This window comes from Saccopteryx leptura, chromosome 10 (genome assembly GCF_036850995.1).
Source record: "Saccopteryx leptura isolate mSacLep1 chromosome 10, mSacLep1_pri_phased_curated, whole genome shotgun sequence".
In the NCBI taxonomy this organism is placed as follows: domain Eukaryota; kingdom Metazoa; phylum Chordata; class Mammalia; order Chiroptera; family Emballonuridae; genus Saccopteryx; species Saccopteryx leptura.
The window spans coordinates 18,183,846-18,200,937 of record NC_089512.1 but is presented as its reverse complement, the minus strand read 5'-3'; the positions used below and the strand labels follow the sequence as shown (position 1 = coordinate 18,200,937).

At 41.5% G+C, this 17,092-nt stretch overlaps 1 protein-coding gene across 2 annotated transcripts in view; it reads right to left on the bottom strand.

Moving 5' to 3' along the window:
* UBP1 (upstream binding protein 1) overlaps window positions 1–17,092 on the bottom strand; it is a 57,587-nt gene that overhangs the window by 26,330 nt on the left and 14,165 nt on the right. For both annotated transcript variants that reach the window (XM_066351756.1, XM_066351757.1), the window contains one exon: window positions 1,623–1,699. In XM_066351756.1, the coding sequence (XP_066207853.1) occupies window positions 1,623–1,699 (77 nt within the window). The remainder of the gene's footprint in view (window positions 1–1,622; window positions 1,700–17,092) is intronic.

Here is a 17,092-nt window from a genome sequence, read left to right as displayed (position 1 = left end):
CCATTGAAATTTTCACACTTCTGTTCCCAGACACAGGCTCCTGAGCAAGCAGCAGCTATTTGCCATTAGAGTCCAGTCTCACTGAGAACCACACTGATGACTTTCTAAGATGGTGAATCTAATCAATGTTTGCTACAGGTCAGAATGACAATGGGGGGCTGGGGGGAGATAAAAAAAAATGAGACCATCTAACTCACCCTCTAGGGAAATGACCATACCCACTGACTGAGCACAGACATGACAGACTCAAAGAGCAGACGGCAAATGTGAAAATGGGCAATAACCTCTCCTTCTAATCCAGGTGTGTTTGAGGCGCATTCCAGGTTGGCAAGACAATGATCCAGTGGAGACTAGACCCCTTACCTTCTCCCTGAAGCTCTCACAGGGTCTTCCTGCCCCAGGAGTGGGAGGAGCACTAAAATATCCCAAAGACTCTCGGGCCTAAAGGTGCCGAGCAGCTGGCTTATCCAGACACCCCCACTTTGCTAGTATTAGCACAGTCTCCACTCCCCCTACCAAGGCTGCCTTTTACATGCTCGCCCTCCAAACTGGCAGACCCATACTGACGACCCAGCAGCACCGGGGAGCCACGTGCCTCTCTGTGGAGAGGGGAGGATCAAGAGAACTCATGCCTACATCTCTTTTGCTAACACTTGACCACACTGAAGTTCTGACTTTTCCTAATTAAGCTTCTTCCATAATGCTTGCCCTGTAATGCTACGGAATTTATAACAAACCATGGACAGGTAGAGGGTAGAAGGACTCACCCTGCGTGACAATGGAGGTGGTACGGACAGTTCTGAACCTATATCCTAAAAGCAACGCAGTTGGCTGGCCAATGCCTACACCTCCTATACTTGAAATGACTACTTCATTCAGATACCTCAATAGGGAGGGTGAACAGAGATTTCAAATTTTACTTAGAGAAGTTTTAAGAGGTAAAATAAACGAACTTTTTTTAGAAGAAAGGAGGGAAGACAGTGAGGCAGACTCCCCACATGTTCCCTGACTGGAATCCAGCTGCCAACCCCATCCGGGCCAACTCTCTAGTACCAAGCTGCTTTTAGCACCCGAGGCTGATGTGCATGGACATCCCCTGTCATTTCAGGTATAGGAGGTGTAGGCACTGGACAAAGGTATCCTCAGCACCTGGGGCCGTGCCTGAACCAGCTGAGCCAATGCTGTGGGATGAGAAGAGGGAGCGAAGGGGGAGACAGAAGGAGAGAGAAGCAGATGGTTGCTTCTCTTGTGTGCTCTGACTGGGAATCGAACCTGGGACATCCATACGCCAGGCTGAAGCTCTATCCACTGAACCACTGGCCAGGGCCAGGACTTTTAAAAAGTTTCATTTTAACAGTTATATTTTCTCTCCCATTATCCTTTACTTTTAAAGAGAAACTTAAGTTTTTGTTGTGCTGGCAGGTCTTTGCCCATATAACTGCAAGTAATTTTTCTATGGTACCTTTCCAAAGGACTTTCACATTACCTCAAAAAGAAGCTTTAGAATAACCATTACTTCTTAAAGTGAAATTAAATAATTTTTTAATAAAAACTCTTGCAGCAAAACTGCTTTTTAAAAAACCACGGCAGTATCTATTAGGAATGTAATGGATCTACCTTACCTTTACCAATTTTCCAGTGATCTCAGGCATTTCTCCCATTTTTCGATTATCTAGCATCCGAATTTCGTAAGACTGACCTATGTAAAGAAATTGTGCATCAAAATAATCCATATAAAGAACGTCACTGTTTAAAATAAAAAATTAATTCTCTCTCAAAACATATAATTACCTAATGTTAATTTGCTAGAAAGGTTTACCTTTCTCTTTGCAAACCATACAATCCTTTTCGTCTTACACTATCACAGAAGACTGAAGTTTCTGTCAATTTATTTTCACTTCTCACATTAAATTTACATTATACATACATCCATTACCTGAGACCAATTTTTATAACAGCTTTATTGATATAATTGACATACTATAAAATTCACCCTTTTAAAGTATGCAAGTGGCTTTTGGTATTATCGAGAGCTGTACAGCCACCACTGCTACCAATTCTAGAACATTTTCGTCACCCTAAAAAGATGCAATCAGCACTCACTACTTTCCACTCCCATCTCCGAGCCCCCTGCAACCACTAATCAATCTACTTTCTGTCTCTGAATTTGCCCACTTTGGACACTTGATATAAATGGAATCACATAACAGGTGGTCTTTTTTGACTGGCTTCTTTCACTAACCATAATGTTTTCATGGTTCATGCATAGTGTAGTGTGTATTATTATTTCATCCCTTTTTATTTCAATTATTACTCATTGCATAAGTATACCACATTTTGTTCATCCATTCATCAGTTGATAAGCATGTGTGTTGTTTCTACTTTTTGGCTATTATGAATAATGTCACTATGAACATATATGTACAAGTTTTTGTGTGAGCCAAGGCCAAAAAATTTATTTTTTATTTTTAATTTTTAATTTTTTTGGTAACAGAGACAGAGAGAGGAACAGATAGACAGTAAGGGAGAGAAATGAGAAGCATCAACTCTTTGTTGTGGCACCTCAGTTGTTCACTGACTATTCTCCCATATGTACCCTGACCAGGGGGCCACAGCAGACCGAGTGACCCCTTGCTCAAGCCAGCAACCCTGGGCTCAAGCTAATGAGCCCTGCTCAAACCAGATGAGCCTGCACTCAAGCTGGCAAGCCCTGGGTCCTCTGCATCCCAGTCCGATGCTCTATCCACTACGCCATGGCCTGGTCAGGTGCCAAGTCAAATTTTAATCCTAGAGCCTTCACACCCTTGAATCCAATAAACCCAACTCATATTTTCTCATGCTCAATTAGTATCTGTAAGAAAACACAAATGGATATTCACACACCAATCTATATTATTAGGAAAATGGGCGGCTATCAAAAGTTTACAGTGTACTTTCAAATCCACAAAAATGATTTCTGAATCATGTTATTAAATAATAAAAATAACAATATAATTGCCATGTAGAAAATCAGTAGGAATTAAAGAGTGCTATTAGTACCATATGAAGTTGAGGCTCTTTAACATATAACTACAGTATATATTGTCCACACCCCAATAGGGCTTATAAAAAGGATACAAAGGGTACTAGATCATAGGATCAAAACAGAACAGTCATCAAAATATAACGAAATCACTCCAAGGCTGGTGAAGAAAACAACTATATCTACTATGCTCCTAAGGAATAGTCCTTAAATTCATTCAACAGATTGTGAGAGATTAACAAAAAACACTTTTATGGCAAGAGACAATTTTTAAAAGTTAAATCTGCAGCATATTTAACAATGGATCTGAACTCAGAACAATAAGAAATAATTTTGAAAATAAAGCATACAAACAGACATCTTTGAAAAATACACCATTTGTCTACACCCTGAACGCGCCTGATCTCGTCTGATCTTAGAAGCTAATAAGCAGGGTCGGACCTGGTTAGTAGTTGGATGAGAAAAATGCATCATTATACATTTAAAATTACACTCAATCTCACAAGGATTCAGGGAATAAAATTTTAAATGTTTGTGCTAATTATCAGATAAAAAATGTTTAATTAAAAATCAAGTAGGCAAAAATGGAAGAGAAATAAGCATGTAAAATATGGGGGGAATATTAACTAATAAAAAAATTCATAGTCGCCTGACTTGTGGTGGCGCAGTGGGATAAAGCGTCTACCTGGAACGCTGAGGTCGCCTGTTCGATACCCTGGGCTTGCCTGGTCAAGGCACATGTGGGAGTTGATGCTTCCTGCTCCTCCCCTTTCTCTCTCCCTCTCTCTCTCTCTCTGTCTCTCTCCTCTGAAAATTGAATAAATAAAATCTTTAAATAAATAAATTCCTTTAAAAAAAAAAAATTCATAGTCTTCCTGAAAGGCAATCTGGCTGCATCAGTTAAGTTAAATATTAATTATATCCTTCAACTCAGGGATTCTGATAGACAAACAAAAAATGCAAAAAAGAGAATGTTTGCAACTCACAATACACACAAAGGGATAATTAATCTCCCTAATATAAAGAAATCTACAAAATTGCTAATAAACGTCCAACATCCATCAGAGAAAAAAATGAGAAAATGACATGAACATACATAACAAAAGGAAATGGCAACAGTTTTTAAACGTATTAGAAGACTTTCGTTCCCTATCAGAGAAACTGCAAATTAAAACCACACTGAAATTTTTCACCTGTCTGGTTAACCTGAATCTCTAGTTTGAGCTGACAAGGCTAAAGGGAAAGAGTCGCACTCATGGAATGACAACAAAAATGGAAATGGAAGAAGCGGGCACTCTCTGGAGGTATTTTGAAGTTAGAGTGTGAGCAAGCCTTCTCTTGTGTATCAGATATAAAGTGGGAGAGAAGAGTTGAGGACGACTCCAGATTTTTACCCAAGGAACTTCTTGACCCAGGGAAGAGCACAAAAAGTTGATTTACGGGAGAAAATGAAGAGTGCAATTGAAGACATTAAGTCTGAGGTAGTTTGGGGGCATCAAGTTGATTCACAGATATAGAGCTAAGGGGAAGGGATCGGGTTGGAGATATTAATAGGGGACTTCTCAGAATATAGTTGTTAGGTAAAGCTGTTTAAAGACAGGATCATGTAAGGGGTGAGCAGAGAAAAAGAGAAGAAAGCCAAGACACTGCTCAAAGATAAAGAGAGTAACTTAAATAAAGCAGCCAGTTTGATGGCAGGTATATAATTTACACAGTGATCTGGAAACCGTTTCATTTGACTGCCAAGAAGGGAGAGAAAACTTGTCTTACCAGGGTAATCTTGTGATCTTCAAAACTCAAAATATCAAATTAAGGAAGAAACCCTGATGGCCCTATCTCCTTTTATATTATTTTCCCTAGACAATCTAACAAGGATACTTCTGTGCTCAATAAAGTTTGATTGTGGAAACAGATGGTTTCCACAAATATTTATACATCTTATGATTTGTTGCTCCTGTATTAAAACAATGCAGAATTTTATTCTAAAATCAAAAGGTTAAGGGGGAAAAAAGCCCTGTAATTCTTATGCTCCACTTGATTTTCCTACTGGAAACTATTCATGTCTTCGACTCATTTAGAAATCCCTCTCCACCAACAATTTTCTTCAATAGTATTGGTTTAATTTCCTCTTTTAGTTGACCCCCTTCCATAAATCTTTTAGTAACATAGCCTCCTGAAATATCCATCTAGTTCTAACTGGAATGTAAAGAAGGTTTTACTATTAATGAAGTACAAAGTTAACAGCAATATTTTATTAAATTATACAACTTGTTTTTAGTGTATAGTATACTAGTTGCTAGTTCTGTTTTTAGCTTTAGCTTCTGAATTTACCTTTCATGTTTTGATTTTTCACTACATTTTTTGGTTTAGAAATACAAAAGCACTGACAGAGTTGAAAAATACAACTGTTGTGAGTTCACATCCCTGACCACCTTTGTAGAATAAGTCTAACTTCCTCAGATAAAATTCTGAGCAACATGGAAATCAAGATGTGACAACCCTACCTTGGTTAAATTCAAAGCATTTATTTTTAAGGTCCTAAAATAGAGCTTTAAAATAAGAACCAGAGCTAACCTCAAGGAAATCTACGATGGTGTAAAATGAAATTAACAAAAAAGACAGTCACACACCTCATAAGGATGTATCAGTCAACTACAAACTGCATATACAAAGGTGGTCCTGTAAAATTATACTGGAACTGAATTCTTACCACCTAGTGACATCCTAGCCATCCTCAAGTCCTAGCACAGTGCATTACAATAATGCTACAGGCCTTCACATTCACTTACTCCTCACTGACTCCCCAAGAACAACTTTTCCAGTCCTGTAAGATCTAGTCTAGGTAAGGGCTCTATACCATTTATCTTTCATACCATATTTTTACTGAACGTTTTTTACATTTAGATACACATATATTTACCATTGTACTACAACTGCCTAACATCATTCAGCACAGTTAACGTGCTGTACAGTTTTGTAGCCTAGGAGCAGTAGGCTTATACAGGGGGACCTCGGGTTACACCAGTCCCAATATGTGACTTTTCGATGCTCACTCCTTTAAGAACATGAAAAAAAACTGAGACCTGAGTGTTTCAGCTCACGCTATTATCATCATATTTATGGATTACATGGGCGAACTAGTTTAGAAGAGAAGTAGTCATCAATTTTCCAGACTAGCCTGGAACAATTCTTTAAGGTAGAGAGGGCCTGACCTGTGTTGGCACAGTGGATAAAGCATCGACTGGGAATGATGAGATCGCTGGTTTGAAACCCTAGGCTTGCCTGGTCAAGGCACATATGGGAGTTGATGCTTCCTGCTCCTCCCTACTCTCTCTCCACCCTCTCTAAAATTAAAAAAAAAAAAAAAAAAGGTTTGTAACAGATCTGTACCCTCTGCAGACATCAGCTTCCTGAGATGAAACACCAATAGTACAGGTGGAATTATCCCCAGCGTCTCCTGCATGCTCCTTAGGCAATCCTGATTCACCTGACCCAGTATCTCCAGCACCTTCTGCAGGTTCTCCTGCCTCTCCAGCTTCCTCTTCCCAATAGGTCACTCTCCCATGTAGCAATTCCCCTTCCAGTGTGCAAGCCAACCACAGGGATAAAGGTAAGAACTTCTTTTTACACTCATTTTTTTCTGTTACTACAGTATAGTATGTCCTTTTCCCTTTTTTTTGGCTTATTTGGGTTTTTATGTTCTAGATTATGATATTACAATTGTGTTAGGATAGGTAAGTGACTTAGGCTATGGCGTGTTTCGACTTACACTAAAATTCGGTTACGTCACTGTTATAGGAATGGAACTATATTGTAACCGGAGAACCCCCTATATAGGCTAGGTATACAGTAGGCTATATAATCTAGGTTTGTGTGAGTATATGCCCAAGAAATCGCCTAATGAGGCATTTCTCAGAACATATCTGTCATTGACACGATTGTATTTTATTTTTTGAAGCTTCTATCATTTTACAGTATTTTAAGTCCAACAGACGTGTTTCCTAGGGCCTAAAACCTGCCTGCAAAATAATTATTAGAGGATTCTCCAAGTAGAATCTGGCCTCCAAATGAACAAGCATTTCTGACTGAGTAGTAGCAATGAACCGAAATGAAAGGGTTTAAGATCAAAAGTCTCACTAATACCATATGGTGTGAAAGCACCCAGACCCGGCTAGAGCTGTAGAACAGGGGCAGCCTATTCCAGCCCTATCCCTGCTCAAGGCAGAGCCAGCCAGCTGTGCTCACTCCAGCCTCTCGTGGTTCCACGTTCGGACTACAGGGTTGTTTTTTTTTCCATTTTTTCTGAAGCTGGAAACAGGGAGAGACAGTCAGACAGACTCCCGCATGCGCCCGACCGGGATCCACCCGGCACACCCACCAGGGGCGATGCTCTGCCCACCAGGGGGCGATGCTCTGCCCATCCTGGGCGTCGCCATGTTGCGACCAGAGCCACTCTAGCGCCTGAGGCAGAGGCCACAGAGCCATCCCCAGCGCCCAGGCCATCTTTGCTCCAATGGAGCCTTGGCTGCGGGAGGGGAAGAGAGAGACAGAGAGGAAAGCGCAGCGGAGGGGTGGAGAAGCAAATGGGTGCTTCTCCTGTGTGCCCTGGCCGGGAATCGAACCCGGGTCCTCCACACGCTAGGCCGATGCTCTACCGCTGAGCCAACCAGCCAGGGCAAACTCTGTGTTTCTATTGCTCAAAATAATACAAAAACTGACACTCGAAGTCATCTATAATACAACTTGGAAAACTTGTTCCAATTTCTGACTAAGTTAGACTATACATTATTCATTATTTTTCTTTACAGTGTTACACCATGGTAACTATTGTTCAGTAACAGCTGCCCAAAAGGAAGAAGGTAAGCAATGAACTTTAAGGGGAAACTACCAGAAGTGACCAAGTGATGGCCAAGGAATGGTACATAGCACCTGCTATGTGCCAATCCTCCTCTGTTGAACTCCATCTATAAAAGGTGGTGAGGGAGGCCCTGGCTGGTTGGCTCAGTGGTAGAGCATTACTGGCACGGCGTGTGGAAGTCCAGGCTTTGATTCCTGGTCTGGGCACACAGGAGAAGCACGCATCTGCTTCTCCACCCTTCCCCTCTCTTTCCTTTCTCTTTATCTCTCTTCCCCTTCCGCAGCCAAGGTTCTGTTGAAGCAAAGTTGGCCCAGGCACTGAGGATGGCTCCATGGCCTCCACCTCAGATGCTAGAATGGCTCCAGTTGCAGCGGAGCAACGCCACAGATGGGCAGAGCATTGCCCCTTGGTGGGCATGCCGGGTGGGATCCTGGACAGGCGCATGTGGGAGTCTGTCTGACTGCCTTCCTGCTTCCAACTTTGGAAAAATACACACACACACACGTAGTGAGGCAAAGCTCACGTACTTGCCTGAATATTCAAAATAAAAACATCAGCTCAGTCCCCAGTTTAGCAGCATCAGTATTACCTGGAAAGTTAGCAGAAATGCCAATTCCCCAGCCCCACTCCAGAAATACCAATCAGAAACTATAGGACCCAGCAACCATGTTTTGACAAGCCTTCTAGGTAATAACACCAATGCATGCTGAATGAGGCTAGAGAAGCTACACATATCCAGTCATTACTTTTTCCAACATAAGGTGTTCAGAACATTCTCCTGGGAATAACAACACTCAGAAAAGCTCTGAGTAAAATGGTAAGAACCATCATTTCTCAGAAGCTGAACAAATACAGCAGGATATGTTATCATAAACTCTTCTAAAGAGAAAATGGCCTGATTTGAATGACTGATTATATATTTGCATTATTTTGCATAAGATTTATTTAATACAGTGTTATATGAGACATTGTAAAGCATTACAGGTAATAAGATTTCAAAAGTCCTTTTTATTTCAAATAATTTATCTATTGTAAATTAAGAACTAAGTCAATCTAAAGCTATTTAAAGTAAACTGCATGATGATTTCTTTACAAGCAACCGAACTTCATTCAAGTTTGACAGGACTGGAAATCTTGCAAAGGTTGAGGACCACTCTCACTCCATTACATGTGTGTGCTCCACAAATACAGTTATGTTCACATATATTCATTACATGTATGTACAGTCCATATATTTGAATATACATATATGCACACATTTTATACACACAAGCCAAGGGCTCAGGGTTCATCAGATGCCCCTTACAAGACGCAACTCTGACAGGGCCTTCAGAGATAAGCTAGGAGGCGGCAGTACAGTGGGTGCAGTGTCTGTCTAAAATCTTAGAGTAAATGATGACCACCCTATGAAACTACATGGATGCACATAGCAGTGTTTCATCTTGCACTACTGTGAAGAGCATCCACCTGCTTAGTACACATTTGCCTTGGTTTCCTACTGCTGCTGTAACAAATTCCAACAAACTTAGTGGCTTCAAACTACAGGGGGTCCTCAGGTTACGACACAGTTCCATTCCTACAATAGTGACGTAACCCAAATTTCGGTGTAAGTTGAAACACACCCTAGCCTAAGTCACTTACCTAGCCTAAACAGTTGTAAAATCATAGTCTAGAACATAAAAACACAACTAAGCCACAGAAAAAGTCCAACTCCCTCCCTCATATGCTGTGTTACTGCATATTCTTCTGCCACACACAACTAAGCTAGTTTGCCTACATAGTCTGTAAGTACGACACTGATGGGGCAGCATAAGCCGAAACACTCACGTGTCAAAAAATATTGTCTTAATTACGTGGGAGGTGGGGAGGCAGAGAGACAGACTCTTGCTAGTGCACCAACCAGGATCCACCAGCAAACCCTCTATGGGGCAATGCTCTGCCCATCTGGGGCTTGCTCTGTTGCTTGGCAACTGAGCTATTTTAGCGCCTAATGAGAGCCCATGGAGCCATCCTTAGCAAGCCAATTTGCTTGAGCCATATTCAAGCCACGGCTGCAAGAGAGAGGGGGGGAGAGCGAGAGCGAGAGAGAAAAAGAGGAGAGGAGAGCGAGAGCGAGAGGAGAGGAGAGGAGAAGAGATGGGTGCTTCTCCTGTGTGCCCTGACCGGGAATTGAACCCAGAACATCCACATGCTGGGCTGATGCTCTATCACTGAGCCAACCGGCCAGGGCCACCTTTTTCTACTTCTTGATACAGCCTACGACTGTTGATTCATGGTGCCTTCTTCCATCTTTAAAGACAGATGCACAGAGCATTTCAAATCTGACTCCTCTTTCACTTTTAAGGACCCTTGTGATTTCAGTGTACTCATCTTATCCAGAATATCCAGAATAATCTATCTCAATATCCTTAACTTAGAGCCTGACCTGTGGTGGCGCAGTGGATCAAGCGTCGACCTGGAACGCTTAACAGGCCACCGGTTCAAAACCCTGGGCTTGCCCGGTCAAGGCACATGTGGGAGTTGACACTTCCTGTTCCTCCCCCTTTCTCTCTCTCTCTCTCTCTCTCTCTTCTCTAAAATGAATAAATAAAAATAATTTTTAAAAATATCCTTAACTTAATCACAGCTGCCAAGTCCCTTTTGCTATATAAGGTAAAATGTTTGCAGGTTCCGGGGACTAGGATGTGGGCATCTTTGGGGAACCATTATTCTGCCTACCAGTTGCTAAGCAGTGTAAACATGCTATTTCTATAGTTCAAAACTCTGACTGTTACAGATTTATTTAAAAGATTATAATCATTATTTTCCAACAAACCTGGCAAACTTCCTGAGTCATTACATAGGTATCTAACCCCAAGGTTGCTTATTTACCATTTGTAAAAATTGCTCATTGAAACTAATAAGCAACCAATGTCTAAATACTTGGTCTTCTAGTACAATCAGGAATCATTAAAGACTAGTTATTAATAACAGTAACAGCAATAAAGGTTCATATTATGCTAACTTGCTTATAAATGCTTTATATAGATTCCTCACTTTAATTCTCAACTATTTTATGTGAGGGTATTAAATTAAGAAACCTGCCCAGATTAGCAAATGGTGGAATGGGATCTAAACATAGGCAGACCGACTCTAGAGACTGCTGATAAATACTCCTCACTATAACTAGCTGAAACAATGAAAAGAAACAAAAAAGTTTCTAAATAATGTACATAAGGACATGCAATATGTAGTAGAGGTGCATATATCCTGGGAATTCTTTGGCAAGTATGTATGACAGCTTCTACCAGGTATCACCTTAGAGATGGAAATTCTCTTTTAAACTTCATCCTTTAGTGACAAAACCATTACATTTACCACAAGCACATTTAAGCATGTAATTCACTCATTACAGGGACAGATACGCTTATTGGAATAAATTCAATGAAATGGTAACTATTCAATATCTTCATTATACAAAGACTGTCATAAGAAATGATTAGAAAAAAAAGGTTCTCATTTGTGGCTACCTGAAATGAGCCAATCAGATAACGGGGAGACAGGAGAAGACTTTCTAAGATATATCCTGTCATACCTTTTCAATTCTGAACCATGAATATAAATCATTTATTTAAAATGTTATATTTAAAATGCTACACTTGCCCTGGCCGGTTGGCTCAGCGGTAGAGCGTCGGCCTAGCGTGCGGAGGACCCGGGTTCGATTCCCGGCCAGGGCACACAGGAGAAGCGCCCATTTGCTTCTCCACCCCTCCGCCGCGCTTTCCTCTCTGTCTCTCTCTTTCCCTCCCGCAGCCAAGGCTCCATTGGAGCAAAGATGGCCCGGGCGCTGGGGATGGCTCTGTGGCCTCTGCCTCAGGCGCTAGAGTGGCTCTGGTCGCAACATGGCGACGCCCAGGATGGGCAGATTATCGCACCCTGGTGGGCAGAGCGTAGCCCCTGGTGGGCGTGCCGGGTGGATTCCTGTCGGGCGCATGCGGGAGTCTGTCTGACTGTCTCTCCCCGTTTCCAGCTTCAGAAAAATAAAAAAAATAAAAAAAAAATAAATAAATAAAATGCTACACTTAACTAAAACTTAGAAAACATTGGAAATATTCTAGTAAAGAGACTGGTTAATAAAATGAAATTTGGAATCAGAAAACTATGGGTTTAAATCTTTATAAAAAGCATATTCAATCATCTAAATAGATAACTGTAGAAAAAATTACTCCTAAAGTTTTAATATCATCATAAAGTAGGAATAATTATGCTTTTGTTAATAGTCACTGTTATTTTCAAGTATAGTCATGTGTTACTTAATGACAGGGATAAGTTCTGAAAAATGCAGTTAGGTGATTCTGTCCAGCAAACATCAAAGTGTACTACACAACTTAAATGTATAGTCCACTACACATCTAGGCTACAAACCTATAAGCATTCTACTGTACTTAATACTACAGGCAATTGTAACACAGTGATATCTGTGTACCTAAAAATATCTAAACAAAGAAAAGGCACAGTAAAATTGTGGTATAAAAAATAAAAAATAGTACCTACTCTGGGCACTTACCATGAATTGAAATGGAGCTTGCAGGACTGAAAGTTGCTCTGACTCAATGAGAGAGTGGTGAGTGAATGTGAAGACCTAGGACATTACTATACAATACTGTATACTTTAAAAACACTGTATTTGGGGGAGGGGAGTAAAGAGAGACAAATATACGACGATGCAAAATGATCTGACTTTGGGTGTTGGGCACACAATGCAATCAATCAACAGTTCAAATGCTATAGAGAAGTTTACCGCAAACTTGTATATTCTTATTGATCAATGTCATCCCATTAAATTTAATTTATAAATTAAAAACAAATTTTTCACAAAAAACACGTACTTACGCTAAATTAAAATTTTCTTCAGGCCCTGGCCGGTTGGCTCAGCGGTAGAGCGTCGGCCTAGCGTGCGGAGGACCCGGGTTCGATTCCCGGCCAGGGCACACAGGAGAAGCGCCCAACTGCTTCTCCACCCCTCCGCCGCGCTTTCCTCTCTGTCTCTCTCTTCCCCTCCCGCAGCCAAGGCTCCATTGGAGCAAAGATGGCCCGGGCGCTGGGGATGGCTCTGTGGCCTCTGCCCCAGGCGCTAGAGTGGCTCTGGTCGCAATATGGCGATGCCCAGGATGGGCAGAGCATCGCCCCCTGGTGGGCAGAGCGTCGCCCCCTGGTGGGCGTGCCGGGTGGATCCCGGTCGGGCGCATGCGGGAGTCTGTCTGACTGTCTCTCCCTGTTTCCAGCTTCAGAAAAATGAAAAAAAAAAAAAAAAAAAAAAAAAAAAAAAAAAAATTTTCTTCAATAACAAATTAACAGCTTACTATAACTTTTATACTTCATTTTAACTTAACTCTTTTGTAAAACACACATTACAAAGCTGTACAAAAATACTTTCTATCTTTATAAGATTTTTTCTAACTTTACTTTTTTTGTTTTGCCTTTTTTCTAAACTTAAAAGTTTTCTGACTTTTTAAACTTTCTGTTAACAACAAAGACACTAAGGAAGCATTTGAGATTTTATTCCCAGTAATATGTCATTAGTTTGACTCAAATAAACTTTCATAAAAACTGTCCACAGGCCCTGGCCGGTTGGTTCAGTGGTAGAGCATCAGCCTGGCGTGCAGGAGACCAGGGTTCGATTCCCGGCCAGGGCACACAGGAGAAGCGCCCATCTGCCTCTCTACCCCTCCCCCTCTCCTTCCTCTCTGTCTCTCTCTTCCACTCCCGCAGCCAAGGCTCCACTGGAGCAAAGTTTGCCTGGGCGCTAGAATGGCTCTGATTGCGGCAGAGCAACGCCCCAAGATGGGCAGAGCATCGCCCCTGGTGGGCGTGCCGGGTGGATCCTGGTCGGGCGCATGCTGGAGTCTGTCTGCCTCCCCGTTTCCAGCTTCGGAAAAATACAAAAAAAAAAAAAAAAAAAAGGGAAAAAAAAACCTGCCCACAGGTTTGGACATTCTTACATAGACATTTAACTTGGCGTATGTGGCAGGATTCCAAGAAGCCACCCAGGACTACACTGCAGACCTGCACCTGGTGCTCGGTACAAGGACACATTGTGCCTCATCAGCTGCTTCACACTGCGTGAACTTAGGTGAGTTTCTCTCAAAACTCTGGGCCTCCTAGCTTTAAGCAGCAGGCCATTTATTTGGGCTGTTCTCTGAAAATCCTTCAGGTGGACAGGGTTGAGATAACTAGGGAACAAGGGGGGGGAAAGGGTTGCTGCTTTTAAACTGGATTGCTTATTGACAGTTTGAACAAGATCTTTGCTGGTTAAATAATACTGAACTCTCTTTAGCTCTGCAAGAGAAAGGACACTTCCCCAACCTCAATAGTCAACAGGGTCACAATAGTTGTTTAGGTCCCTGAATCGAGTGGTGGAGACGGGGGCCGGGAGTCACCCAGTGTGGTGGCACACCCGATCCCAGAGAAGCTGGCAGGAACCCAGGTAGAGGGCAGGGTGCCCTGCAATGGCCTGACCCTGACAGAGGGGCCTGAGATTGGGGACCATGCCTTAGAAAGTGTCATGATTCTGGCTCTCGCGAGCCCTTGCTCAGGTATTCTTAATTGACTCAGAATCTTTGTGGGGTTCTGAGGAAAAGAATTCCTCTAGGGCAGTGGTTCTCCAAGTGTGTGCCAGGGCGCACTGGTGCACACTACGGTATTTCAGAGAAATATGTGCCTGTTGGGGACCAAAAAACCAACAGGGTTTTTGGAGTTTAGATTTTTGGGGGACAGAGGTGTGGGGAATTGGCTGTAAGCTGACAGTCTGCCCAACCCCCCACCTCACTTGCCTGATTAGGTTGCAAAAGGCTGTTAAACTGTGGCGCTAGATTGTTTACACAACCCCCCATGTTCCCTGGAAAGACTGGACACAAGCTTCTTCTATCCCAGGGATCGAGAAGCTTTTTGGATGAGAGAGCCATAAATGCCACATATTTTAAAATGTAATTCCGTGAGAGCCATACAATGACCTGTGTACGTTACACATTATCCAATAAAAACTTGGTGTTGTCCCGGAGGACAGCTGTGATTGGCTCCAGCCACCTGCAACCATGAACATGAGTGGTAGGAAATGAATGGATTGTAATACATGAGAATGTTTTATACTTTTAACATTATTTTTTTTATTAAAGATTTGTCTGTGAGCCAGATGCAGCCATCAAAAGAGCCACATCTGGCTCGCAGGCCATAGGTTCCCGACCCCTGTTCTATCCTTTGTTTGGTGTAAAGTTAAGATGATATGTATGGTGGGAGTTTTGGATTGATGATTAAACATAAGAAATTGTCTACTGAAGCCGTTTGGATTTCTATAAAAGAATAATATGTGGCAATATCTAAAAAAGCTTTGTTTTACTACAATTTTCAACATCCTAATAATGTGAACTAGGATTTTCTAACCTCAATTAAGAGTAAAAAGAGAGGAATTCTTCAGTGTATTGACAAGAAAATGAGAGTTTGCCTTTCAAATACATGCCCAAACATTGAAGAAATCGCTAGGATACATCAGGCTCATGTTTCTCATAAACACAAGAATGAAAAAAGTTAACATATTCGCACTGGGACCTGCCAAATTTACTAAATTTTACTAAGAATGTATCTATATATATAAAAAGATGTTGCAACACCTTAGTTGTTCATTGATTGCTTTCTCATATGTGCCTTGACCGTGGGCCTTCAGCAGACCGAGTAACCCCTTGCTCGAGCCAGTGACCTTGGGCTCAAGCTGGCGACCTCGGGGTCTCGAACCTGGGTCTTCTGCATCCCAGTCTGACGCTCTATCCACTGCGCCACCGCCCGGTCAGGCTGTTTTGCATTTTTTTTTTTAATTTTTTTTTTTTTTTAGATTTTATTTATTCACTTTAGAGAGAGGAGACAGAGAGAGAGAGAAGGTGGAGCAAGAAGCATCAACTCCCACATGTGCCTTGACCAGGCAAGCCCAGGGTTTTGAACCGATGACCTCAGCATTCCAGGTCAATGCTCTACCCACTGCACCACCACAGGTCAGCCGTTTTTGTATTTTTTAACATCTCTTTTTTTTTACAAATTCTAAAAAGCCTAAATCAAAAAATGTAACATAAAAAAATTTTTTTAATGTCAGAATAAATTTAATTTTGTTGTATTTATTTCGTTTAATTACCATAAAAGCACGCCTGGACTTTATATTTTTTTCTTTAATATTTGACTTAATTATTATAACATATTTCTCAGAAATTTGTATATAGTGCATCTACAATTATTTGTAGGATTTTAAATGCGCCTTGACTTCAAAAAGTTTGAGAACCACTGCTCTGGGGTGTAAAGCAGTCTTAGAGGGGTATCACTCACACTGGCTTGTTTGGAGACATGACCGTGAAGGTTGGTTTTCCCTAGTATTTGTTCAGACTCTACACAGCTCAGAATTAACACAGGAAACGGTGCCTCCTAGTATTAAATTAATACTTGCAAGTTGATTTTTGTGTACACAATTAGAAAAAGCTGTCTGTAAAATTAGGCAGAATGAATGGAAAACATTTCATTTGGTCTTTTGAAGCTTCAAAAAGATTGAAATAGCCTGACCAGGCGGTGTCGCAGTGGATAAAGCGTCGGACTGGGATGCGGAAGGATCCAGGTTCGAGACCCAAAGTTCACCAACTTGAGCGCGGGCTCATCTGGTTTGAGCAAAAGCTCACCAGCTTGGACCCAAGGTCGCTGGCTCAAGCAAGGGGTTACTCTGTCTGCTGAAGACCCGTGGTCAAGGCACATATGAGAAAGCAATCAATGAACAACTAAGGTGTCGCAATGAAAAACTGATGATTGATGCTTCTCATCTCTCTTTGTTCCTGTCTGTCTGTCCCTATCTATCCTTCTCTCTGTAAAATAAATAAATAAATAAATAAATAAATAAACTAAAAAAGATTGAAATAGATCAACCTATGATGTTAGTTAGGGCCAACCCAAATCTTTGAGGTGTTAAAAATGGCTGCCCTTATTTTAAGTTTTTACTTATTGATTTTAGAGAAAGAAAGGGAGAGACAGAGAGAAAGATACAAGAACATACATCTGTCCCTGTATATGCCCTGATCGAGTTTCAAACCAGTAACCTCTGCGCTTCAGGACAATGCTCTAACCCGCTGAGCTATCCAGCCAGGGCTGACTATCTTTATTTTTCAAAAGGGGGAAGGTTATTTGGAACTTGATTTGCTAATACCCCC